This window comes from Sceloporus undulatus, chromosome 1, assembly GCF_019175285.1.
Source record: "Sceloporus undulatus isolate JIND9_A2432 ecotype Alabama chromosome 1, SceUnd_v1.1, whole genome shotgun sequence".
In the NCBI taxonomy this organism is placed as follows: Eukaryota; Metazoa; Chordata; class Lepidosauria; order Squamata; family Phrynosomatidae; genus Sceloporus; species Sceloporus undulatus.
In genome coordinates this window covers 317,279,468-317,307,159 of record NC_056522.1, presented here as the reverse complement: position 1 = coordinate 317,307,159, position 27,692 = coordinate 317,279,468, and the positions used below count along the sequence as shown (strand labels likewise).

Genomic DNA, 27,692 nt, shown 5'->3' with positions numbered 1-27,692 from the left:
CCATGAGGGGCTGGATGCGGAAGTTGAAGGAACTTGTCTGAGTTCTTGTCCAAAACTGGAATTGCTTTCCCATAACACACAACTTTCTGGAAACCTACTCTTGGGTTTACAAGGTACACTCTTGACTGAATCTTTTTATATATATACTGTTACTGCAATCTTAATGTTAATACTGAACAATGCACTAACACACATGACGACCAGGGTCTTCCTTTATATAAAACATTTATTATTACGTTGAACAAGGTTTCACAAAGTTATATTTAAAAACATATCTAAGTAACTTCACAAGTTTTGACAATTATGATCATGCTACAAAATTATACTGTATTAAAAAAAATATTGCCACCATGCTAGGTGCTTAAAAATGGCTCTCCAGCTTGGGAGTTTGTTTTAGAAGCCTTGTCTTTAAGTGGAGCTGGACTGGTCCACAAATGAGAGCTGCCTCTTTTAACTGCCTTTTGAGAACTTAATATAAATTATGTGCAGTAGATACTTGCAGCCCAATAGACTAGAAAGCAAGTGAACCCACTCCCATTTTCTGTCAGTATGGTTTCAATTTCTTAAACTCCCAATAAATAAGCTACCCGTGAAAACATAGCGGGTAGCTGTATTGGCCATACAGCAAAATACAGTACATCCAAAATCCACAAACAGCAATAACTTTATTGGACCAACCAAAATGCACAAAATATAGGAAGACAGCAGTTCAAGCTCAGAGCAATTCCTTTCAATTGTTTCCTTGGCTGTGTTGCCCTTTTCTCTGAGCAACCCAACCATACACCAACTGCTAACCATTCACTTTACTTTCCCCCAACATCCAGTGCATAATTTTAAAGTGCAATTTTTAAAACCTTATTCCATTAATTTTGGCAAGTATACTTCTGATTTGTTCAGATTACATATAATCCATCCAACATGGAAAGAAACTGGCCATTCTTTTCGTGCCAGATTTCTGCAGGGGGAGGTTTTTATATGCATGGAAAATAAAGATTGGAAATAATTTGACAGTGATGCAAAAGCAGCCTGATGGTAGTCTGGAACAATGTTAAAGTCCTAGCTGCACCTGTTAGATAACAATTTCACTACCCTTCACTTGGAGATGTATATCTAATGGGGCCATGGTCTTCACAAGATTGTGGATTGCACCTTAGATACTCTTTTAGGAAGTGCTGATCCAGTCATAAGAAAGAGAAGGGTCCCACAGCATGTTTACATAGCATGTTCGCCATGTAAAACTGAGTGGATGGGTGTAGGTACATGTGAACATGTGCACACAAGTGGAGGAAAAAACACTTTCCAACCATGTGTTCCATATGTCCATTTGTTCATTTGCACTTAAAATATGGTAAGGGGAAAAAAGATACAGTTGACATGCTGCAGAATTAGGAGGACCCATCTTTTCCTGTGATGTGTGGAACAGCCACAAGATACTGGTATACAAAAACTGTTGTGCTAAGTATCCACAAAACTATTAAATCACATGGTTTTCTCTACCAGGTCTATGCACATTCTTAAGAGCTTTCCTTAGGTTTAACACACATTTGGGGAATTTCAAATACTGTACAGTACTTGATTGGTTTAGTAGCAACTTTCACTGCACAGTTGCCCCTCCTTTCTCATGGACTTGAGATCCACGTTCTTGCTTATACACGGAGGGCCGACCTCTGTTAACTCCAATGGGGCATGCCACTGGTGCACAATCCCACACTCGCAGGGGCGTGCCCCATTCCAGCCTATGGGGCTTGAATACATACAAGTTTCCGTTTTTGGGATGGTGGTGTCCAGAACAGATCCCCTGCAAAAATGAGGGTCGACTGTACTTCACATTTTTAAAGGGGGATCATTCAACCCAAATTCCACCTGTTAAGGCTCTCTTCCTTTCTTTCTGAAGGTAGCTGAAATGGAGTGCTCCTCATGACATAATTATATTTGCACAGATGAAATTAACTATCAAGATGTAATTTAAACTGCCATGCTGTGTAGTCAGGGCCTGGGAAAGGATGTTTCTACAATGGCTATGAGAAGTTACTAGACATTTCCTTGCATCAGTAGATATTGTGGTCTACATGACATACTGTATTTTGAAGAAATCTTTGATCCATTACACTGGAAGTTTTTTCCCTTTCCGCTCACAAAAAAGCCTGTACATCTTTTTATTTTTTAATCACCTTTCATGGATCTGAAGAAAAAATATCTTGCTCATCTACCCAATTATTTTAGTTGTCACAGACTTATTTTAAGCTGAATATGCATCATATATAGACCTTTTCACCCATCTTGTTAACTTTATACATTTTTTCCTGAGCAGTAGTCAACCCCAACACAGTTCTTTTGGTTCCCCCTTTTCCTTCACATTGTAATAAATATATGGAAGGATACAAAATACAATTCAGCATTATTTAAAAATGTAAAAATGTAAAGCCATTATTTTGGATAAAGAAGAGTGTATATGGAAAAGGATAATTGGTACTGAGAGAAAGCTCAAGTGAAATGAATTGCAAGTTTGGGTGTAGGGCCCCAGCACTATTGTTACACTACACTTCTCTACCTAAGTTAAACTTGCATTTTATAAATATCTTAATAGCAAGACTGGCCAATGCATTTTTAAAGCCCTTTCTCCCCGTTGTTTTAACCACGCTCAGGTTGCAAGACAAACAAAACACATGTTCTGTTTTTTGAAGTTATATAACAGATTATGAACCATCTAGGGCTTCTGTTTTATCCCTTTGTTCCCTATCCCAGTTCTTTCTCAATTACTTATGGCAAAGATAACAGGACTAACAGACCAGATGCAGACAGCTGAGCACGATGGTCATCTTTTCTATGAACAGTTGTTGCTTCAGCTCAAGCAACAAAAAGAAGCTGGACTGAGGAGTAATTTGTCACTTTACAAGCTAATCTGCAAGAAACACCATCTGTCAGTAGGAGTTTAAGAATGTTACTTTGAGAAAGCTTAGCACCAAGTCTTAAAGAAACCCACTTTGCTAATTAAAGAGCAGATCCATTTGTCGTGCATCTGTTACTCTTATCCCCCAAAATCTTACATCCTTCACAACATTCCACAAAGGCATATACAGAGATTTTTTCCCCCATAAAGGCTACTACTTTGCAATTCTTTTCCTTCTAATAGCATATTTCCTTTTTTCCTTTTCTCCCCCTTCTTCTTTCTTGCTACAAGGGACTAAACACCGCTACTTCTTTGGAAAACTACATAACTTCAGAATTCTAAAACTGAAAAAAATGTTTGGAAATTTAAAAAAAGGATATTTTAGAAAGTTCACATTTGGTTAGCCATGTTCTCTACAGGGCTTCTATTATACCACTGTACAAACATTGATCATATTCTTGCCTTGACAACAATTGTACAAATTACTACTTCATACATTTTACTAACCTTCCTTTTCATATGTTAGCTGGTGACATCAAACAGACAATAAGAAACTGACTATTTTAGAAAAGTTTACCTGTCTGAAAGCCTTGTATGTGGCGTTATTAGTAAGTTGTTTAGAACTGCAGCCTCAATAATGTCAAGCATTAAGCCTGATTTGTGATTATATCTTTCTTCAAAAATAACTAGTTTACTTACAAAGATTTGTAGAAATAATTATCATGAAATATAAATATATACTATAGGAGTAAATATTTTATGTCTTGGAAAAACAATTCAATCTCATGTGCATGCTGCTAGTATAAGGGCAAAAAATTAATGCAAAAAATTATTTTTGCATTTCAAATACAGTTTAATTCATTTATTTAAAAGGATGTTTAGGCTGTTCCTTAGTGTAAAATTATTCCCTTAAAGGAAATCAAATAATATCACAAAAGTTAAAAAAAATTAACCATAGCAGTAGTTAAATTCTAGATGAAAAACAAAAAACGGGATTATTGTTCAAAGGAACAAGTACAAAACCAGAAGGGAATTCTGTACTTAAAAGGATGATGAACTGCAAATGGACATGATTAACAGAAGATACTAACCACTGACAAATGTCTAGTAAACCAATGTTGAACAGTGTGGTAGAGTAATTAGATGTTGTACAACTGCCACATGGTAAGGTTTGTGATGGTGTAGAAAACCAAAGTACAACTAATATTCCACAGGGGATTAGAGTTCATGGGAAATAGTTGTGCAATTCATACAACCTTCATGGCCACTTCAGCCCAACACATGTCTACTCAGAAGCCCCACTAAGGTCAAAGGGACTTACCCTGAGGAACATCTACATTGGATTGTAGCCTTGGTCACATCTCTTTGATTTTTCTTTATCACATATATTAACAACAAACCTGATTGTCAGAGCCAAATTAGTTAAGTGCAATAAAACTGGAGCAAAAGTTTGCCTCGATCAAACAATAATGCCTCTAAATGAAATGAAAGGATAAAGCTTCACTCCCCTTCCCTTCCTGCAGTTTTTTCATTCATCACTGGCTGAACCCTCAAACTGAAGCTTATTCTCTTATGCCTCTTTAGACAGCTGCTACCCCTCCTTAGGTTACTCAAATTCCAGAACGATGAAGAACTCATCAACAGCACAAGCCTTTGTTTGGCCTGAGAGTCTCTTGTTCTTTAAATTATGTGAATTACTCAAGTAGCATATCAAATCAAACTAGGGTTTCTGAAAGAAGTGCTTTAGCTACAACAAACTTACTGCCTTTGCTCTTGCACCTAATTCTATATAGTAAGATGCCTCCAGCAAGTTAAATTGTAAGAGTCCAATGCAGCTTAATATGGTACATTGCAGGCTCTTTGCTAGTGACATATTTTGCTTTTAATCCATTCCATAAACCTCATTTCTTTATAGGTAAAATAAACTGAAAAGACTACATTTGCAATTAGCAGAGCAGATAGGAGGAAAAGTATAAGACACCCTGACAAACATTTAAGCACATCAAGCTTCAGGTGTTTTTTTTTCCCCCTTCAGAAAGGCAATACCAAAAAGAAGTACCTGGTATAAAGAGTCTTAATATAAAAAATTGTTTCTTTCAGCCCTACTTTAAAAAATCTAAGTAAACATACTAATAGCTAGTTTTCAAATCAACAGGTATTCACAAAAACCACACATTAAATAAAAAAGTAAAAAATAAAAACAACAGATGCTCCACATAACTGGCATTCTCATTTTGGTAAGTAACTCTTTGGGTGAGAAAGGAGAACATAAAAATAAGTCAATTAAAATTGTTGCCCAAATTTTTCTTCAAAGTCATGTTTATATAAAAGCTTCATTTAGTGTATAATGCTGGCGATACATCAATAATTTAAGGGAAAGGGGGGGAAAGTTCTGCTAGTTTTCTCCTTCTTCGCCTTCTTCTTGCTTAATAACTGGAATACCTAAAAATTAAAGGGGAGAGATTTTTTTTTAAATCTCTAGTAAAATTTCAGAGAAGAACAGTACAAATAGTAAAACTAATGCTCAAAAACTCAGTTCAAAATTAACTATATGCTAACAAGTAAATGGACTGACTAACACATACGTGGAACATCACACAGTATTACAGCAACAGAGAAATTCAGAATTGAGGTGCAGTGCTACAGGCAAGAAACAGTTTGAAAGAAATGACAGAGAAAAATTCTAATGTGCCCCCAATTAAATCTGTTAAGAGAAAAATGACAATAAATTGTTTTCTCTGCCTCGGCTGCTAAATGCCAGGCAGCTTCTAGTCAACTCTCACCATCAAGTTTTTTCAGTCTGGGCACTCGCTTGGTTGCTTCTTCAATCCAAGCAGCCTGTGAATCAGCTGAATATTTCTCTTCCAATGGATTACCTACAAACACCAGATCCTCCAACAATGGCAAGTCGGCCAGCCTCACAAACTCTGCTGTTACCACAGAAAGAGACAGTTGAAGGTTAAGAAATTAAAAATAAATCCAGAAGTGAATAAATGCTCCTCTTGAAGACTAAAAGGCTACTATCAGATCCTGAGTGAAGCATATTGCCTGTATAATATCTGACTAACACAAGGCTGGAAAGCATACACTGAAACCAGAAATGCTATCCTTTATATATGATTACATATCAGCAGTCTTCAATCTTGAGCTGGGAGAAAGGTGGAATAGCAAGCAAACAAAACAAATAAACCAACCAGAGGTTAACATTCAAAGGTGTTGGTGGATGATTTGGCTACACAGAAAGGCAGTGGTCAATTTGCTTTGGACTGGAGTGTTGCTAGATCTAGAATTGGATGAATCCACACTACAGAAAAAATCCAGTTTGAAACCACTTTAACTGCCAAGGCTCAATGTTATGGAATTCTGGGAACTGTAGTTTTGTGAGACATTTAGCCTTCTCTGTTGGCGAGCTCTGGTGCCACACCAAACTACAATTCCCATAATTCCATAATATTGAGCCATGGCAGTTCAAGTGGTTTCAAAGTGAATTATTTATGCAGTGCAGATGCGGCCTCTGTCATAGATTTATTTAAGCACAGTTGAAGCTTTCAGTGACTGGTTAACCACCACCAGCATCTTCTCATGGACACAACTGGCACAGGTATTTATGTTCTCATAACCTCCAGTTTAGACTACTGTAATGTATAGTATATGAAGCTTCCTTAATGACTGCACAGAAATTTCATTTAATCTAAGACAGAGCTAGAATATTGACTGAACAAGCAATAGCAATGTATCCTGCCAGTTTTACTACATGCATGTCCATTTGTGAACAAATTCAGTTTTATTGCTTATTGTTAAGGCTCCAAATGGCATGAGGCCTGAACTATGTTCTCGAACACATTTTTAATCTATGGTCCTCCCTGGATCACCTTCTTTCATAACCAAAGAGAGTTTTTGTCTCTAGAAGTTTCTCCCATAGGAGACTCATCTAGCACTATTCTTGTCTTTTAATCTTGTTTCAATTTTTCCAGATTTTATGCATGTTAAAGCCTGTTCTTGTAATTTTATTCCTTTGCTGTTCTGGTATTTTTTACTGATGCATGATTTTAAAACTATTTTACAAGCATACCTCAGTTAACAATGCCTCTGACAGAGAATCTCCTTTTTACAAGGCTTTCTATGCTTGCCCAGTCCCTTTTTCCCCTCCTCTGTCTAGCTGGAAGCATTTTTTCCTCATCGGGACTGGGAGGATGGTGAAGGAAGGCTGGAGCAACACAGATCACAATCATGTGTGTCTGCCTGCAATAGGCAAGATAAACAGCACTTTCTTCCACGGTTCTTTACTGATCATGTATGAATATTGCATTTTGCAAAATAACTTCAAATTGTCTCTAAGAGATTCAAAATGTTTTTTTAAACTTATGCAAGGCTTACCTGACCTGCTTGTTTCCTGTGTGCATAATGTTAGTTTTGAATAAACAGTGTGCGGAAACATATTCCAACTGCTCTTTTATGTGTGTAGTATAGGAATTTATCCCTATTCTTTCCATATTATTTCTGTCTCCACTAAAAAAAATCTGTTACAGAAGTAATGCCCAGGAAAACATCTACTTTGCTAACTGAGGTACACCTATATGATTTATTGGCCAATTTGGGAACATCAGTGTTAAAAGGATGTGTATACATATTTCAAAATACATAATCCTACCAACTTCAGAAAATAATTTCTCACCAACCTAAAAAGCTTCGTACAGTTTCACTAAACATTACCAAGATGTTTCACAATGATTCAGGCTTACCCCAGTCTTTCACCAGATTATTGGACATGTAGAGAATTTTCAGCTTTTTCATTACTTGCAGCCCTTTCAATTTCTCAATCAGGTTGTATGAAATCCAGAGTTCCTCTAAAGTATCACCAATTGCTTCCTAAAACACAAGAATACTTCAGAAAATAATGCTCTGTACTCTTGTATTATTGTGCAAATTGTTGCTGGACCCCTACCAAGTACATAAAAAATACAAAAAGAATACATCTGCAGTCTTTACTTTTCTGTTAGGAAGTTGCAAGCCAACACTTATATTTTTTGAACACTGTGAACAAGGATATGATGCTTACTAGGTCTGCAATAGTAGTATAAGCATTGCCCATCTTACTTACATACCAGCCCATTGAGATTCTTTATGTTGTTTCTCCCCAATGATAAAATCCGCAGGTTTTCTGCAACAGAAATAATGTGTGGTTTTTTTTCTACAGTATTGATCATTTACATAATGTGGAAATTTAAAATCGTGATAAGCAATACCCAGCTGTGTCACAAAGGGAAAAGGATGTAATCAAAGCAGAGAGAGGAAACAGATGGCCCCCCACTAAGCGGATGCTGCTCAGAACCATCCCACAGGGTTGCTCTAACCACATAAAGTTCCTGCCACCTGTATGCCTTAGCCATGCTGTGAGCTATCACCACAGCCTTCCCTACTTCAGCACAGTAACAGAAGCGTTCAACAATCAGTTCAGCATACGAACACTACAAAGAACCGGCTGCCCATGTGGTTACAACCACTGTGAAAGATACTTTTCAAATTAATTGCAAAGTAGTCAAATTTCCCTCCAAGTAGTATAAAGAATGAGTATACTAAATAATTTACCAGTTAACCAGTTCCCTTTTCAGTGCTACCAAAAATATTGATCTCCGTGGTTATCAAATAATGGATGCTGCAGAAATCATGATTTTGTCAAAAGAACAGCACACAGGTACGATTTAGACCTAGAATATACCTGTCTGCAAGTTTGGGATAGTCAAACTGATTTACTGGTACCATGGGATCTTACCAGAGATGTGGCTGTCAACAACTGTATGTGTATGCATACAGTTCACAAACATGCAAACAAGTTATGAACCAGTAGAGACGGTAGCAAGCAAATTTTTAACTTCCAATCATTAGGCACATATAATTATTTCAGGCTTCTAAACCAATTTATAGTATAAGTAAAGGGGATCCCCTAAAATGCTATTGTTTATTTAGTGTTTTAAAAATATTTTTATTAAAATGTAAGACAATAGTTTTAAATACCCAAGCAAAACATGTAACAACGTTTGCCAAAAGTATCAGCAGCCTTCCTAGGAACTTTTTAAGAAGCTAGTCCTCAACTTTCCTTGGTAATAATGACCAGGGGCCAGTCTCCAAGACATTTTTTTCATATACAGTATCTCCATGTTGCAACAGAGCTACTGGTGTTCACATAATTAATGAATGGAAATCAAGCTTAATAAATTTACCATAATTATGATTATACTAAATGCCTTGCAAACTGCATGTTAGATTATACATTAATATTAATCTGTTTTTCCTCAGTAAGAGGGAGGTCTGTTGATCTTTTTTCTGCACAACAAGTTGCAATTTCCAAGCAAGCTGCCAGAAAAAAATGCGAGTCATTTATTATTATTTTCTTTGTAAATTGCTAGCAGTCACATAACTGGGGATATTTAATACACTTTTGTTCAGTAATATTTAGTGGCTTCTCCAATCTTTTTGTGTTCAAGCCTTGATGTTAAAAACAAGATTAATTAAAAATGTAAATGTAGAGTTTGTTCATATACTACTTTGAAAAATAAGATCTTCCTTATTCCTTAATGCAGAATAAAATGAACAGGATAAAAATGAAACTAATAAAACAGGATGAGTGGTTATACCCAATGACAAGTCTTGCTCCTAATTTTACAGCTTATAGAGATGCCAGGGTGAAGTAGTTTTAGAACAAGCACAATGGAGAAACAGAGAATACAGCTAGAATGCTGTTCGTTCATATAGCACTTACTTAGTGCGTTCAAGTTGGCAATTTTTTCAATGCAGTTTGTAGATAAGGATAGCTTCCTTGAAATGAAAAACAAAAGAAAAGAAAAATGTTAAAAAAAAAACCTTTAAGATGACTGAAGTAGTAAAGTTCTCTTTATAATGAACTATTGTTATTGTTGTATCCAGGGTAGCCTTGCCATAGTACACTGTACAATAATAACAAAAATCCAAAACAGCGACACCTCTGTTTTACCAACAAAATGCATAATACACATGTTGCAAGCTTGCTGTATGCCTTCAAGTCGTTTTTGATTTATGGTGACCCTAAGGTGAACTTTTCATGGGGTTTCTAAGGCTGAGTGTCCAAGGTCACCCAGTGTGTTTCCATGGCCAAGTAGGGATTAATCGTTCATTAATTATAATGAATTATTTGCTCATAATTAAAATTTGCTCATAATACTACATCTCCCTACACAGAACTCATTTAACTTCAGATTTATGCTAAACTTCCACAGTTAGTCGCAAAATGACTCGCCACCTGCTGAACTATGACAAGTCTTTATCCAGCTCATATTAAGCTACATATGGAAAAAACCAATTCAGGTTCCATGACCTGGAGATCTGAATGTGCAAAAAAATTGGTCGATAAAATCATTTTTGAAAATAATGACAGTTTTTTATTCCAAGTATATTTTGCAGGTCTGAACAAATTACAAATGTTGCTCTGGCTCTACAGAGCAAGAGCTTCATTCTGATTAATATAACTATGATTTGAAATGATGTCTAAATTAAGTCTATGTGAATATAGGTGATTATGTGGCTGAAAAGAAAGAGCTTACAAAGCAGAACTGTATGTGGGAGAACAAGGAAGGGTTTACAAATATGTTTACATGCTGGAACAAAGACAAAAAGCCTTGCTTAGAGTTACTGGAGATAAAGAGGAAAGACACTCTCATAAAAATTCTAAATAAGAAGGCAGCAGGAGTAGAAAGATAAATAAATAGAGCAGAGAGAGGAAGATGGATTCTCCTCTGTCTTCTAATGTACAGAACCTACTCGCAATTAACAAGTGTGGAAAGAGATGCATCCATCTTCTCTATAGGAGGAATCTGGGCATAAAGCTTCACTTCCTTGGCCTCTGATGGCTTCTGACCATTTTTTTCTTCCTAAGGAAAAGGCAAAGCAAGAAAAGAGGATAATCTATTTAATTTAAAATTATATGAACATTCAATCCACTATACAATGGACCCTTGGGGCTTTGGCTCCAGGACCCTCCATGGATACCAAAAACCCCCACAGATACTGAAGTCAGTATTTAAAATGTAAAATTCCCTGTGATCAACTGCAGCCAGGTTGAGATGTCTCAGGGCAGTAGCTGAGGCTGAGCAGCAAGACTGAGCACCAGGCACACGTTCTTCCTGATTTGGCAATTCTGCTCTTTCCTTCAAAAGGTGGAAGGGGTGGCTGGTGTGCTCCTAGGAGGAAGCAAGAAGAATGTGTGCCAGGTGCTTACTGCTGCCACTGCCCCCTCCCAATGGAAGTCCATCCCAGGAGATAGTTAACAGGATAGGGAGAAGCAGCAAGAGCCTGGTGCTTGGTGCCGCCACCTCCCTTACACTTTACGTTGTTGCACGCAGGCAGGTTTTTGGAACTTTTGGCACAGCATATACAGTACTGGCCAACATCATCCCGGGATTGACTTCCATCATCCAAGGAGGGGAAGCAGTGGTGGCAAGTACTGAGTGCTATGTGATTGTCACTTCTCCCTCCCGTGTCAAATCTTCTTGTAACATGTATTTGAAAAAGGTTGGTACAAAGTACTTCTGGAGATCCACTTTCAGTTACCACCGATTTAATATTAAGGGAAAAACCAAAATAGTACAATGAAATGATTAACAGCACAATTATATACAGTCGGTCCTCGCCTTACGCAGGGGATCCGTTCCGGATCCCGCCGCATAAGGCGAATTCCGCCTATGCTCAAGCCCCATTGGAAACAATGGGGCTTGTGCACGGTGGCGCGTGGGGCGCAACAGGCGCGCGCGCCCATTCAAATGAATGGGACGCACCGCCCCTTCCACCCTGCACGGCTTGAGCGCATATGCTCAAGCCGCGTATGGCGCGCCCGCGTATGGCGCGCCCGCGTATGGCGCGGGCGCACTGTACTACTATATCTATCTTTCGGAACAGAAGCTTCTACTGCTTTAGCGATATTCAGACATGTATTCTACTAATATGAATTACAGGTAAATATTTTTTGGAACCTATGATCAGAATATTGCTAGCCCATGCATGTATACCTCCGTTAACAAGTAAATGTGTTCCTAGGGATTACCTCTTTAGCAGAAAATTTGGTAGGAAGAACATGGAAAGAAATGGGACAAGTTTCTATGATGTAAAAAACATTAGCAGTTCAATGTGTTTCAGCATGCATTTTGTCCCACACTAACAATATGCACATGTGAAATGAAATTACAGGGTCTCATAAGGCTTGCCCAATTAAGACATTGTGAACCTTCTGGAAACCATCTGAAAGCTTCTTCCAAAATGCATCCAGGGATGAGGTCCTCTCCCCTTTCACCAGCCTCTGCCTTTCTTATGATTTCCATTTTTGCGACTGAACATGCTAGGGGTAGCTGGTGAGGTAGGCTTATCTGATTTCCCCTTTTCTCTCTGTTTTGTTTATACATACTTAGTAAGTAGTTCTCAGGACAGCTGTTATTTACTTTGCTTGTACTAGGCAGGCACATGTCTACAGTACAACTGCTGAATTAGAATTACATTTTCACCCAGCTCAAGCTTCACTGCATTCTTTACAGCAGCCATGCTGCTGCAAACCAATGCCAAGTATCCATTTCTCCATTCTTTCACCAATAACGCAATGCTGATGCTGTTAAAAAATATTCCAGCTAGTCAGAAGATGAGGGAGAAAAGAAAGTGGGGCTAAGTGGACCTAAAAAGAACTTTGTAAAAAGGAAGTTCCTTGCCAGAGACTGTTAACTGGGTATGCCTGTATTCTAATCCTATGCCCGTTTCCCTGCTCCTTTTATCAACCCCCCCTCCCATAATTAACCATTACACTGGATGTCAGACTCTAACTGAATCTGTCATAAGTTGTGTGTATGTATTAATTTGTTATGTTGGATAATGTAGTAGTTTGTAAGTTTTAGTGTGTGTAACTTTTGTTGTTGAAGAATGGCAGGCAGCATCCAACTGGTGCAGAGGGAAGATTGTTACCTGAAACTGGAAGGTTTCCTTTGATCAGATCTTTCTCAGGGGAAAGGAAAAACGGAGGCAAAACTGAAAGTTATGAAGGGCTGGACAGACTGGGCAAACATGATTGGAAAGGGCAGATATGTTTAAATTTGCAAAAAAATCAAAGTAAAGCCCACAAAATGTTATGGCGGGAAATTGTTAATTTTATGCTAATATTTGTGGATGATGCCTGTTCTGTCTACAAATGTCTTCCTGATAACACTTAGGGTTACTGGAATAAAGTTCTTGCTGTTTGAAATGCAGAAGGCTGGTTCTCTGAACTGGAGCAGGGGAGGCAGTTCTTGACACTGCCTAGATAACGTCGGCCCAAACCATCTGGAGTCATAGTTTCCCACCCCTGCTTTGAGTGTTTATACCATTTTTAAAATGTGGTTATAATACTTGTTACTGCAAGCCAGCCTGTTACACCTTGTTTGCATTGACTAAATGCTAAATTGTACAAGTAAGCAAAGCTTCTCAAAGGATGAAAATACTTTAAGTTAGAAGGGAAAAAATAATAGAAACTGATGAAAGTAATGCAGACCTGCAAAATTAAGAAATTTTTATTCATGTAGCATAGTTGTACTTGTCTTCATTTTTGTCTTCAGAAAAAGAATTGACTTCATCACAATTAGACTAAAAGGCTAATTATATAAGAAAGGCATGACAGCTGGCAAAGGATCTGTCAAATACTTAAGTAGCAGACTGAAGTAAACACATTTTCCTTAGTTACATCAGTCTTTACATGGGCTCTTCATTGCATCAACCACAAGCCTCTAATCTTTGCTTTTAAGAATTTCTACCTCCCTGTCCTGGCTAAGTTTCTCTCATGTCTCCTCCTGCGCTTCCCCTCTACCCTGAATTTTTAACTAAGCTTATTTCCTACACTGATCTTTATGTCCTGCTAAGATACTATAAAACATGTTTGGATAAATTTTCCCCTATTATTAAAGCAGATTTCACTCCTTTCTTCTGTACTCACTTTTGTAACAAAGCCTGTCCACTTTCCCTTAGCCAACCTTGAAACATGGATTTCTGTCCCTAAGCCTTCAATGAGTCTGTCTGTCTCTGCACAGAACAACATTCAGCATGTTATTGATCAGTGGATATTAACCAGGTGAAGCAACAGCTTATTGCAAGGCTTTGCTTCAGTTCTGTGTTCTGTATAAACAGCTGATTCCAGTACTGAAAGGAAAAAAAATTGACAAAAGCCTCGTTCTTGACAAAAAAAAAAATCCATGTGATTACATATACATGCACAAGCAAGTTCTACTTACCCATCTGGCTAGAGCTTCTTTAATAGTTGTTGCTTTTGCCTAATGAAATAAATACATGAAAATATATTTTAATGGATTCAGAGCCAACTAATAGCTTTCTGGCTTTGATGTACTTAATAAATTATTTTTAAAACATTTAAATGCATTTACATGCCACAAAATAGATATGATTGTCAAGGAAGGGGACAAATTCTTAAATTATTTAACAGCCTGATAAAAATAAGATAGCATTTTATGTTAAAACACAAATGCTTTCCTGAAACAAATTTTCAGTAAACTTGAGAATATAAAATACTCTTCATCACATAATGCATCATAGTAAAATTGGAAGATCCAGGTTTATAAAGACAAATGCATAACTAATTCAGTGACTTGCTGTTAATTCTTAATATTACATGCAAAGTTTTGGTAGCTCTACTTTAATAATTTAAAGACTGAGCCTAGCCCACAGGACTACAATAGGGCAAAAGTATTCCTCCACCAGCATGGGATTCCTCATCTACTTCAGTGGTCTTCAGTATGCCAGCTGAAAACTCTGCAGGTTTAGATCTATTGCTGGGGCTGACATAGGGTGATCAAGGGGTGGTAATGGATCAAATGAACCAAGATCCCTTCACTTTCAAGAAGTCTGGACTTCAGCATCTCACTTGTATCATCCTTAAACCATTGGCTCTGTTGGGTAAAAGACTGTCCAAATTGTAATCCAAAAAAGTAACTTTTACAAACAGGTGATGCATTACTTCAGGGGTAGGCAACCTGCGGCCCGTGGGCCAAATGTGGCCCGGCAAGGCCTTGGAACTGGCCCCAGACCGGTCCTGCCGCCGATTGCCACTGGAGCCTTTGGCCTCTCGCATGAGGGCGTGGGGCCTTTGGCCTATCAGGAGGAGGCGGGCAAGGGGGGGCAATCGGTGGGCAAGGGGGCAATTGTCTATAGAAGCCTCAGAAACATGCATTTATATTAACATTTTTTAAAAAATCAGCAAATTTTTTCGCATGTCCTACATTTGTCCCGGTTTATTTATTTATTTTTAAAATTATTTAATTATTTATTTATTGGCTTCGGCCCCCCAGTTATCTGAGGGACAGCAACCCTGCCCCCGGCTCAAAAAGGTTGCCTACCCCTGCATTACTTGATTCCCCACCACACTTTGAAATGCTTTTCTCAATAACAAGCTCAGAGGACTGGAAGGGTGACTGTGCAATGAATGCCACTGCAGCTCTTTGAAAGCTGTAAGTTTACCTTCCTCTCAGATTCATGTAACAGATTAAGAATTTTCTATTTAAACATATTATTAAGTCTGCAACTCTAAAATTTGTTCACCATACATGAAAACAGATATTCAAAAAAACTTAAGAGGACTGTAAAAATCAATTAATGTGGCTGGTAACTTTGTTCTTTGTGTTTTAAAACAAAAGGGATAAACATCATTTGTCCAAACAACTTGAATATCTATAGTTGAACATTTACTCTCCCTCCCCCATTTTCATTAAATATTCTGTACACTACAGATCACTGGGGAAGCTTTGGGTTAAAACCTAACCAATTAAACCCCAAGGCAGAGTCATGCTCTTCACTGTGCCCTACTGTTCAAAATATACCTGGCCAAATGTTGTGGAAATAACAATTTCAATCCAACTCACTAATGCAGATTTTGTATTTAGGACAATCTTCCAAATATTTACCATTCTAACGAAGGTGACCTCTGACAGTCAGATGACTCCTAGATAATATGTTGTGCTGACCATTCAGTTCTCTCTTCCCATGAGTATCATCCCTATATAGAAAACAGTTGGGATTACCTCAAATTGCATCAGACTTCAGCCATCACACAGGTGATCTCTATGTCAAATTCAAGAGAAACAAGACTGTGTTGTTCTATAGTAGGAGTAAGAAAACATCCAAGTACTATATGCAAAATAATAATAGTAATAACAAGAAAAATCCCTTTTTCCAAGGCAGAACCAAAAGTCTGCGTACCAGAAGCAGGTGTAAAAATCATCTACTCACAGTGAATAACTTCCATGTCCAAAAGTTCATTCCAAATACTAGAAGTGAGCAGTCTGCCTAGAAAAAATCCCACTATGAGTTACCCCCAATTTCTTTCATTTCAGCAATATAAATTGTGGAGAGGGGGTTAATTTGTTGATCTACTGCCAAATATGCAGAGATCTTCCAGGATACCATGAAGTAAGTTCCACTTGCTCCCACCCAACTGTATCTACTGTGGCATACTTCTTTGGATTCAACATAATCCTCATGCGGACAAAAAGATTCCTTGTGTCAGTGGGAGGTTTTTGTGCTACTGGATTAACACAGGAGGGAACTCTTGACAATCCCATCTCTCACATCATGCTGTGATTCCTGCAAATCTGCACTGGAGTAGTAGTATTGGAGGACCTTCTGGAGCAGTGAGAAAAGTGGCACAGGGGCTGGCTGCCAAGGCCAAAGCAGATTGAACTTTCCAACTGGCTTTGTGTGTGTTTACATTTTGTTTTTCTATACTCACACTGTTTTAAATAAATTCAAAAACTATATCATGCATCTGATTAAAATGGGCTTTGGCTCACAAAACCTTGTGCTCCAATGTACTTATTGATCTCTAAAGTGCCACTATATTATTTCAGCCATCCCTCAATTCTCTTGAAGAGCAGAAACGTGGTGGATCTCCTCCAGCAGGTCATTCCACAACTTTGGAGCAGCAGCAGCAGAGAAGGACCTTTGGGCGACTGAGGTTAGCCTAGCTCTTTCTGGCTGAAGTAGGTCCTTCTTTGAGGGCCTCAATGTGTGGGATGACAGTAGGGAAGAAGGACTCTGCAGCCTCCATGGCATGTTCCAGAAGCAGACAGAGGCAGGAAAGGAGGTTCCTCTGTGCCGCACTGCCCTCCATCTCCTCTTTGTCCTGATCAGCACCAAGTGGAACAACATCACCTTCCTTGAAGCTTTCAAAGCACTTGTCCTTAAACCCTCGGAGTTTTTATCTGGTCTGAAGGGAGGAAAGAGGCTGCAAGGAAAGGCAGTGCTGGGTGCGACTGTTTTCCTTCTTTCTCCTGCCTGCCAGACCCTTCAGACCCCCCACTGCAGCGTCTCTTGAATGAAGCCGCCCTCCGAATACGCCAAGGGCGTCTGGCTTCCAGGGGGCCATTTAGACGAGGCTCGCCTTGGAAGTGGCTGGAAGCCACCCTCACCCTCAGGGCCCCCAGCTGAAGGGCAGGGAAGCCCAACTGAACAAGGGGCTGGGCTTTCCCTCCTCTTCCTGCACTCTCTCCAAACCCTGGCCCTCGAGTCATGGGAGGTAGCAAGGCCCCGCGGTCAAATTCATTGGGTCATGTCCTCCATGTTGAGCTGGACTAAGGAGCATGCATTCTCCATGTTTACTGAGTGCAGGGATGAGGAGCACGGCTTCTAGTGGCTCTCATACGTGGGAAGGCCCTCCATTTTGCGGTGCCCGGTGGGCCGTCCCAGCAAAATGGACCCCCGAAAGCCGGCCCGGGCTCCCTCCCATCCCTTCCCAGCCCCGGGGCCCCTGCTCGCCTCCTTCCCCAAGAGCCCTCTCACCGCTAGCGCCATCCTGGTTGCTACCGCCTCCCGCTTCGGTTGCTAGGGCACGCCAAGCCAGTGCGCATGCGCACCTGAGGGGAGGACCATAGAGCCTCACCTGGAAGGGAACCAGAGAGGCCTCACTTCCGGAAACCTCGCCCCTGACCATAGAGAGGAAGGGGAAAGAAAGGTAACCCCGCCATTTCCGGTCATGTCAAGCAGTGGAAACAGGAGTCTCACCCACAACGCAAGTGGTCCAAAACACACTTGCGGAAATAACAATCCAGTTTGAGACCGCATTAACTGCCCTGGCTCAGTGCTAGGGGATTCTGGGAAATGTAGTTTTGTGAGACATTTAGCCTTCTCTCTCTTTTTCTGGTGCCACAATAGACTACAATTCTCAGGATTCCTTAGCACTGAGCCAAGGCAGTTAAAGCGGCCCCAAACTGGACTATTTTTGCAGTGTGTTTTGAACCAAAGTATTTCCCAAACTTTGGTCCTCCATGGGTTTTTTTGTTTGGACTCCAACTCCCAGAAGCCCTTGTTGTAGATTTCTTTTCCTTAGCGAGACCCTGGAGTCATGACTGAAAAGGAAACATAGTTTATTTAGCTTCAGTGTCCCCAGAAGGAAATGCACTCATCCCACCCATATTTGCTGCTTTGATATTTGTGGCTTTAATAATTAATAATAATTTGTTTTATTTATATACCGCTATTCCAAAGATCATAGCGGTGAACAGCAAGTAAGCTAATTAGCAAGTAAGCTAATTTGCCCCCAACAGTCTGGGTACTCATTTTAGCAACCTCGGAAGGATGCAAGCTTTATTAACGGACTTGATTGATATGTTCTCTCTAGGAACATCTAGGTCCTCCAGTGCAACTCTATGGTCAACTTTAACTAGGATACAGATTTCTAGAGAGAATACTCCACTAGGCCTCTGTAGCTCCTCCAGTGCAGTCCTATGGTCTGTGTCCTTCAGACGTTGGCCAGAGTTTCACTGGAGGACCTAGAGATCCCTAGAGAGGTGTCCTCTCAGGCCAAAACATTGTGTTTTGGTTATGTGTGGTTTTTCCATATTCACGGGGGTCTTGTGCCCCTAACCCTAGCGAATATGGAGGGACGAGTGTACATCCAAATTTCTGGAGCCCAGATCCCCCAAAGAATCAGCCCTTTATAGTTCCTTGAACAAAGAAAACTACAAATCACATTTCACAGGTTACATTTGAATTAAACATTTATACTCCTGTATATTCATTGGATGTCCTATCATACATCTCTGTCCCTCATGGTACCCATCAGTCAATCTATTATCTATATGCTTTGTCCCCAAAGCGTCTATGCAGTATGAAGTCAAAGGCTTTCATGGCCGGCATCCATAGTTTTCTGTGGGTTTTCCAGGCTACGTGACCATGTCCTAGAAGAGTTTATTCCTGATGTTTTGCCAGCATCTGTTCTCTGAAGATGCCAGCCACAGATGCTGGCAAAATGTCAGGAATAAACTCTTCTAGAACATGGCCACATAGCCCAAAAAACCCACAAAAAAACTATGTCTATGCAGTACTTCCTTTTATTTGGATTCGAATCTTAAGTTTGAGACTAAAAGAAAGAAGCTGGTAGTATGAGCCCATGCACCTGAGGAAGTAGACTCAAGTCTACCAAAGCTCATGCTACGAACTTCCTTCAGTTAGGTTGAAACCAAACAACAGAAACAATCTGATCCCACATCACTTTTAACTGCCATGGCTCAATGCTATGGAATTCTGGGAATCTATTTCCAGAATTTCATAGCAGTGACCCATGGCAGTTAAAGTGGTGTCAAAATGGATTATTTCTACACTGTGCAAGCAGCCTCAAGTCTCAAAGGTGCTACAAGATCCTTCTACGTATTGATTTTTCAAATTAACATGGCTAAGTCTTTGAAATCTATAGGTTTCCAGTCCTTCCCCAGCACTAGCCATGTGCTTAAATTTGGAAGGAACTGCCATTATAAAAGAAAAATAACTTATTGTTGTTGTGTGCCTCCAAGGCATTCTGAATTATGGTGACTCTAAGGTGAACCTTAAGTGTTTTCTTGGCAAGTTTCTTCAGAGGGAGTTTGCCACTGCCATCTTCTGAGGCTGAGCGTGTGGCTTGCCCAAGGATTTTCATGCCTGAGCATGGAATTGAACTCTGATCTCCGGAATTGTACTCCAATGCTCAAACAACTATGCCAAATTGCTACTTCCCTTCATTCCACAAAGTATTAAGCAGATAATGAATCAATGATCTGCAGCTCTTTGCAGGCTGTCTGGCTGGGACTGGTAGCTACTATTATAATCAAATGATCCAATGCCTGGGCTTGAGCTGTGAGGAATAGTGGGCTTAAATACCCTAAAGACACCAGGACCCTGTCTGATCTTGGAAGTTAAGCGGGGTCAGCCCTGGTTTATGCTTGGAAGGGAGACTAACAATGAATACCAGGTGCTATAGGCTACATTTCAGAGGATGGAACTGGCAAAACCACCTCTGAGGATTCCTTGCCTTAAAAAACTCTGAAACTCATGGGATCACCATAGGTTGACAGATTACCTGAAGGCACATGCACACACACACACACACCCCTGAAATACAGGGTATATGTTATACACAAAATTTATTTTAGTGGTCTTGAGAGCTTAGTTTAACCACTCATCTGGAATAATGTGTTTGGCAGCTGATCAGGAGACATGTGCTCTCTCAAAGGCAACTGAGACTGATGAACAACATGTAGAACGCCTCAGCATCAAAGAAGACGGGCAGTCATTCTCCAAAAACAGTTGAAACTGAATAGTCATTAATTATAAATTACTCTTTCAAGTGACGCTGAGTAGTACAGCATGCGTGTATAAGAAAGAAAAAAACAGACATTTGTGAAAACTGGTGTTTTTTTAATTGAAATTAATGTCATCTGCAGGATTACACATCCACAAAGTTTTTCTTTTCCCTTAAAATATTATCCTTTGCTCTATATAAAAAGTACCAAGTAATCTGATTGCACTGTATTTTGTTTCTGTGTTTCTCAAATACAATATTCTCTCCAAAAAATGAAGAAACTATGAAGAAACAGAGAAAGGAAATATTTGAAAAATTCAAAAGCTATAAATGAAAGTGATTCAACATCAGCAACATTACCCCAAAATAAGGCTGAAATGTGGTGCTGGAGGAGAATGGTACAAATACTATAAATTTCATGTTGTGTGCCTCCCAAGTTGTTTCAACTTGTGGCAACTGTAAGGTGTATCATGTGGTTTTCTTGGAAAGATTTGCTGAAGTAGGTTTATCAAAAAGACAAATAAATGGTTGTGAGAGCAAACTCAAATAATCCTTAGAAGCCAAAATAATTAAACAGATGCATCATGAAATGAGATGACTCTTTGCAAAAGGCAGTAATGCTCAGAAAAGAGGAAGACTACATTTCAGGTAGATTGATTCAACAAAGGAAGGCATATGTTGCCATGTTGAAGCCAATGCAACAGCAAATAGGAAAAAACAGAGAAGGTACTCTTTTTGCCCAATCACTGTATTAATGAAGAAACAAATTTGTGTCACATTTTAGCAACACATATTTGGAAGAATGAAAAAACATTCTTCCAAACCATTCTTTAAGGAAACGTTATACAGTACTCACACAAAACAGCATACCCTAACTGTGGTATGTTACAAACTCAAGAATGTACTTTATTTATCTGGAAATTATGTTAACTATAATTAATCATAATCTTCCAGAATCTCTAGTAAGTAAAACTGACAGGAGAGAGAAAAGAAAACCCTACTACAGGCTGTTGCTGGGAGGGTGACCCATTACTTGTGTCAACATTTCACGGACTATGTAGATGTCTCTTAATTCATCCTCTTTTCCAACCATATGTTCAGCTGTTAAATCTAGCTAAAACCTTCTTCTTCTGTTCTTTCCTTTTCTTTCACCACAGAAATAATTTACTGGAATCTGGGCAAAGAATAAGTCCAGTAGATCAGGAGGAATGGTAGGGTAGAAGAGAAATTAAAAAAAAAAAAAACTTGGCTAGTGATCCAAAGTACAGAAGTGCAACAGAAAGTAATTACATCTTAAGGGAGAAATCTTTAGCACAAGAACCCAGAAATAAGTGAATCAATGCTGTAGTTGCTTGTTGTGGTGCCAGAACCAAATGTATGTAGAGTTTACAGCATTGTAAGAATAGTCTTTCTTTTCCATGACTATCTTTCATGTATGTGCACAGGCAATGAAAGAAGCAGCAATTCCAAAAGGCAGTTTGAGGGCAAGAATGATTTGCAGTATCTGGAGATCTGGTGACTTAGAAGAGTACATGAAATTAGTCAGGAGGGTGTAGATTTCCCATGTTCATGTCAGATAAATGGAAAATCCTATCTGTCTTCATTAGATAGAATAGAAATTATGTTCAAAATATAGGGCATATATTCCCACTGAAATCTTCATCAGCATTTCTGGTATTAAATTGTATTGGTTGCTGGTCTTCTTTTCAGTGGTTTCACCAGAAATACCAGAGCAGTGCAATGCCACTTTGTGACCCTAGGGAATCAAGGCAATGGAGGTTTTTTGTCTGAAAACTGGAAGATCAGCTACATACTTTGATCTTTTTCTATCCAGTTCTCAGGTTACTTCTTCAATTGCTGACATTGGCTGTGTTTAAAGACTGTCATATTTCAGAAATAAAACTTCTAGAAAAAAACACTTTTTTCCTGGAAATGAGATTTCCAAATGGCAGAGAACTCTAGCTCCCTGTCATTTCTGCAGCTGGTGCTGTAAACCAAGCTGATTATTTGCTACGTTGAGAATATAGCTTGCTGCAGTGCTCTACCTTAATATTTTATGAGATGGCTAGGATTTACAATCAAGTCCTACTGTTCAACAACCTAAAGTAATTTCCATATTGGAAAACAACCACTCATATGCCACCTGTACATTTTCATCATTAGAGTTCATCCCAGTGCTCCATGTTATATTTCTTTAAATGTATCAGGCCATTGCACCCTAGGAATTTAATGAAATCATTGTGCACTCTGAGGATCATTTAACCAGGCTAAACATGTATAACATACAGGATTTCATCTCCTTTTTCCTTCTTAGTCCTCGAGTCAGCTCAAGATACCCTCTTCCACTTTGTCTCAGTGTTCAAATACTTGAAGTTACTTATCTCAAATGGAAGTGCAGAAACTCGAGGATCTGCCCCCAAGAATGTTCTTGGGCATGGGCATGCGCTTTCCTCTCGCCACCCCCTAGAATAGGCACCCCTAGAATATGGTCCAGCGCTACCAGACAAACAGGGGTAAAAGATGGATTGATTTGATGGCCTGCTCCAGGGTAACGCAGGAGTTTAAAGTTGTCTTTCCCATGCTGGCGTAGGGATCCAATGGCTATATCTGCATACAAAGAACTCTTCCAATAGCGATCATCCTCTCCTACCACAAAAAGGAAGTGCCCTTCTGCCTTTTCTACAGGAATGCGGCACTGCAAATTGGCTGGGTCCCTTGGGTCATCTAAGGCTTCGTAAATGTCAAACACACCATCCTCAGAAATAGTGACTCTATTCATGTTAAAGCGAAGTCCAGGCAGAGTCATTTCACCATAATGAAGGGCACTGGCAGTGATAGAACTGCAACCAGAAATGCAAACGGCAGCCACCACTTCTGGCAGGAAGGTCATCATTGAAGATGCCAATTCTGCTCCTTTCCCAGTTCCAACAACACCAATTCCTGGACCTTTAACCTTCAGAAAAGAATCAACAGGTGTGGAAATGATAGAAGAGGTGACAAAAATAATTAGCATGTATGTGTCATTCAGGCATTTCATTTATTAAAAATATATTCAGGGGTAGCTGTGTAGACCATTTAGCAAAGTATAGTTTTGTGGATCTTGGATGTTATTGTACTTCATTTACAAAGAAATGCTAGCCAAATCATTAACTGCCTGTCAGAAAAATACACACACTCAACCCAAAAATTACAATTTTAGTATTTTTCCCACTTCTTCTCCCAGTATGTGTGTATCCATACTCACCTTTGGATGGTGCAGCAGAAACCTGGCTGCCTGTTCAAAATACTCAAGGTGGAAATCACCCATGACTTTGGGGAGATCTTCATAATTAAAATATGGCAAGGAAAGAGCAGCGAAGCCGTGAGTTGCCAGAAGGCTGGATCGGAATTCAATTAACCCACCTTCATCACCAAACATATCTATCACTCCTGGAAAGGGGCCATTCCCTAATAAAAGGACAAAGAACAATGCTGTTGGGACAGGACCCTGAAAAAATATAGCAGTTTTATTTGTATGGAAATCATTTCCATACATTTTAAAGAGAGCTTTCCAAACAACATTGCTACATCACTGAACAGTGATTAAAGACCTTCAAAATTAGAGAAAATAAAAACAATTTAAAATGGCTTAAAGGAAATATCTATGCACAAACTACAACATATTATACTATGAGCTACAACAGAAAAAGCTTCTGATACCAAATGCAGTCCTGTGACTCTAACACCACCACTTTTATTGCCCAGCATGGCATAGTGGTTTGAATGTTGGACCAGAACACTGGGAGAACAGCCATGAAACCCATAGAGTGACCTTGGCCAAGTTGCACTCTCTCAGCCCCAGAGGAAAGCAAGGGCAATCCTCTTTGAGCAAAGAAAATCCTGTGATAACCTTAGGCTTGCCATAAGTGAGAAATGACTTAAAGGCACAGAAAACAAAACAAACAGATTTTTAAACATCTTTTGCATGATGAAGAAGCCAGTGGAGTTTCAAAAACTTGCATGACTTGGATGATGGAACAGAGGGCACACTTATCAAACTTGTAGGTGATGCTAATATTCCAGAGGGCAGAATCAGAATCCAAAATGACCTTAACTGATTAGAAAACTGGGCCAAAACTAGCAAAATGAATTTCAACAGGGAGAAATGTAAAACACTACACTTGGGCACGAAAAATGAAGTGCACACATACAGGAGATGGGTAACACCTGGCAGTACATACAAGAAGGACCTAGTATCTTAGTGGACCACAGGCTGAACATGAGTCAGCAATGTAATGTGACAGCTAAGAAAGCCAATGCAATTCTAGGCTGCATCAATAGGAGTATGGTATCTAGATGGAGGGAAGTAATAGTATCACTCTATTCTGCTTTGGTCAGGCCTCACCTGGAATACAGTGTCCAGTTTTGTGCACTACAATTCAAGAAGGATGTGGACAAGTTGGAGCATATCCAGAGGAGGGTGACCAAAATGGTGAAAGATCTGGAAATCATGCTCTATAAGGAGCAGCTTAGAGAGCTGGACATGTTCAGCCTGGAGAAGAGAAGGTTAACAGGTGACAAGATAGGCATGTTTAAATATTTGAAAGGATGTCATATTGAGGATGGAGCAATCTTGTTTTCTGTTGGTCCACAGACTAGGACACAGAACAATAGATTCAAGCTACAGGAAAAGAGACTCCATCTCAAGATTAGGAAGAATGTTCTGACAATAAGAGCTGTTTGACATTGGAATACACTCCCTTGGAGTGTGGTGGAGGCTCCTTCTTTGGAGGCTTTTAAAAAGAGGCTGGATGTTGGGCGTCTTTTCCTGCATAGCAGGGGGTTGGACTGGATGGCCCTTGTGGGCTCCTAATTCTATGATTCTATGCTATATTTTGTGCATTTTGGTTGACCAATAAAGGCATTGTTGTTTTGTGGATTTTCAATGTTGTTGTATTTTGCTGCAAGGCCAACATGGCTAGCTTTAATTTGTTTCCTGAATTTGAAGATACTGGGTTTAGCTGCAACAGAGGAATCCTAAGCAAGAGAGAACTAAGGACTGAGGCTTAATTCTTTGAGGTTTCTACTGCCAACGAAGGTAAAACTTTTTCATTTGGACTATAAATGGCAAGCTTTACCTAAACAGCACCTAAAAGTTTTTCCAGGCTTGGCAGGATATATACTTCTTGAGAAAATCAGTATCCTCTTCCTCACAGAGGGGTCTGTGGCTTCATAAAGGACAGAGAGAGTCTCCATCCCAAGACAAGTTACTTTACTGCTGGCAACGGAGTTTATATTGTATTGTCCTTTGTCTCAGTCCCCACAAGTCTGCTGGCATTGAGATCCCTCCACAACAACATAACTATGACAGAAAGATCTCCTACAGAATGTAGGCCTATGACTCTAACATTGTCATTTTTCTTCCCATATATGATTTAACATCTTTCGCCTGATGAAGAAGCCAGTGGATCCTCTAAAGCTTGCATAACGTATTTTGTGCATTTTGATCGGCCAATAAAGGCATCTCTCTTGTATAATTTTGGATTTTGTTGTATCTATACATGTCTACACTTGCAAATGTTTTCCATCCTTTGACCTCAGTGTTAAAATAACAATTTCTATAACAAATCCAACCAAAAATCTATGCGTGAGACCTTTACTGGCCAATTGAAATGCCCATTTCTTTTCCTCTTGTGCTGATAGTCTTTTATGTGCCTACAAGTGTGCCACAAGTACAAATGAGTGCCATTCTACAACTCTCCATAACTCCTTTTTGTTTTGTTTTAGAGTGGTTTTATCTCTAAGGAAGGAGCCTCCAAGCTGTGGCTGCCCACTGCTAATAAGAGCTTATTGGCTTCCCTGTTTTGGCTGCCTGGCTGGCTCTTGGGCTTTCCAGTCAGAGGGATATTATTCCTCAGACTCAAAAGACAGTGTGAAGCTATTCTGACTTTCCCCTTTATGCTGCTGGTGGTCAAGACCAGGCTTTTGCTGTGACTCTTAAGGCCCAGGGTTCAAATCCCTGCTCAGCCATGAGAACCTTGGGCACTCTGAAAAAGGCAACCCATGGGCAGGGTTCCCTGGAGGGCTGAGCAGGGCAAAGGAGGCCAAGCAAGGCACCACAAAGTGTGGGGCACTGAAGGAAAATGAAGGACATGATGGCCAAATAAAAGCTAGAAGCCCTCATAGAAATGTCAAGGCGCGCTTCTTAGTCCTGCTCAAAATGGGGGGCCTTTGGGGATCCTCCCTCCTGGACTGGAGGCTGGAATGGTGACAGACTCACCCTCCTTCTCCCGGGGGAGGAAGAGGGTCCCCCGGAGGGCGCCCTCCCTGAGCCGGACCCTCCTGACGCCGCCGGGGAGGGAGAAGCGCCGCTCGGCCTGGGCCTGGGCCAGCGCGGGGCCGGGGGCGACGAGGCTTGCGGGCGGGAGGTGGCCGCGGTGCAGGGAGAGCTCCACCCGCAGGGGCCTGCAGCGCCGGGGCTCCAGCCTCCGGAAGGGCCTCTCCGTCGGGGCCGGGGCCAGGCTCCAGAAGAGGCCCATGGGCTCCAGGCCCTCGAAGTCCCCGCCCAGGGAGGGCTCCCGGGAGGCGTCCACCCGGCCCTCGGCGTCGGCCTGGTAGTGGCCGCAGGAGGCGAAGAGGCTGCCCCCCGGCTCCCCCTCATCCTCCCCCTCGGAGGCCGCCACGAGGCCCCTCAGCGACACCGCCTCCCCAGGCCTCAGGCCCTCCGCCCGGACCCTGGCAGGCCGGTCCGCCAAGCCCGAGGCCGGGGACACCGAGACTGTGGCCGACCCTCGGCTCCCGGAGCCCCGGAGGGGGAGGCAGGCCGCCAGGGCCTGGGCCTGGAGCCCTCGTCGCCACATGGCAGGCAGCCCTCCTCCTCCGAGGGAAGGAGGAGCAAGCGAGGGCCGGGAGCCAGGGATGCCTTTCTTGGCCAGTCCAGGGCACGGCAGGCCTCTTGCAGGCTTCCCCAGCTCCATGGGCTTCTTCCTCAGGAGAGAGGCCACGAGCCAGGAATAGAAGAAAGAAAGAAAGCCAAAGGGAGAGACTAAGCCAGATCAAGCCTCCATGTTGTTTCGGTCCTTAGTAAAGATGTTATGCCGGGGAGGAAGAGATCTTTTGCAGGCAGGCAGGCAGGCAGGATCCTTCTCCTTCTGGCCATGCGGCAATAGGGAGGCCTTCAAAGCCCAGGGAATTTAAAGTGCAAACAACGGGATGATGATGATG

General features: G+C 40.6%; 2 protein-coding genes across 5 annotated transcripts; both read right to left on the bottom strand.

Moving 5' to 3' along the window:
- Nucleotides 1–646: 646 nt before the first annotated feature.
- On the bottom strand, nt 647–17,833 carry DNAL1 (dynein axonemal light chain 1). Of its 4 annotated transcripts, none has more exons than XM_042440811.1 (9): nt 17,717–17,833; nt 15,844–15,935; nt 14,161–14,199; nt 10,685–10,794; nt 9,651–9,706; nt 7,996–8,051; nt 7,633–7,759; nt 5,674–5,820; nt 647–5,332 (listed from the first exon to the last, which is right to left on the bottom strand). In XM_042440811.1, exons 2-9 carry the CDS (start codon nt 15,844–15,846, stop codon nt 5,286–5,288), a joined length of 585 nt encoding a protein of 194 aa, XP_042296745.1. In that variant the 5' UTR covers nt 15,847–15,935; nt 17,717–17,833; the 3' UTR covers nt 647–5,285. The 4 variants fall into 4 exon arrangements, with proteins under 4 accessions (XP_042296745.1, XP_042296773.1, XP_042296763.1 ...); XM_042440839.1 differs by having other exon boundaries at nt 5,674–5,817; XM_042440829.1 differs by lacking the exon at nt 17,717–17,833 and adding an exon at nt 16,384–17,320.
- Nucleotides 17,834–20,584: 2,751 nt separating this feature from the next.
- On the bottom strand, nt 20,585–27,621 carry LOC121918902 (acyl-coenzyme A thioesterase 1-like). Its single transcript, XM_042444929.1, has 3 exons — nt 26,749–27,621; nt 23,734–23,936; nt 20,585–23,442 (listed from the first exon to the last, which is right to left on the bottom strand). Exons 1-3 carry the CDS (start codon nt 27,443–27,445, stop codon nt 22,867–22,869), a joined length of 1,476 nt encoding a protein of 491 aa, XP_042300863.1. The 5' UTR covers nt 27,446–27,621; the 3' UTR covers nt 20,585–22,866.
- Nucleotides 27,622–27,692: the final 71 nt, after the last annotated feature.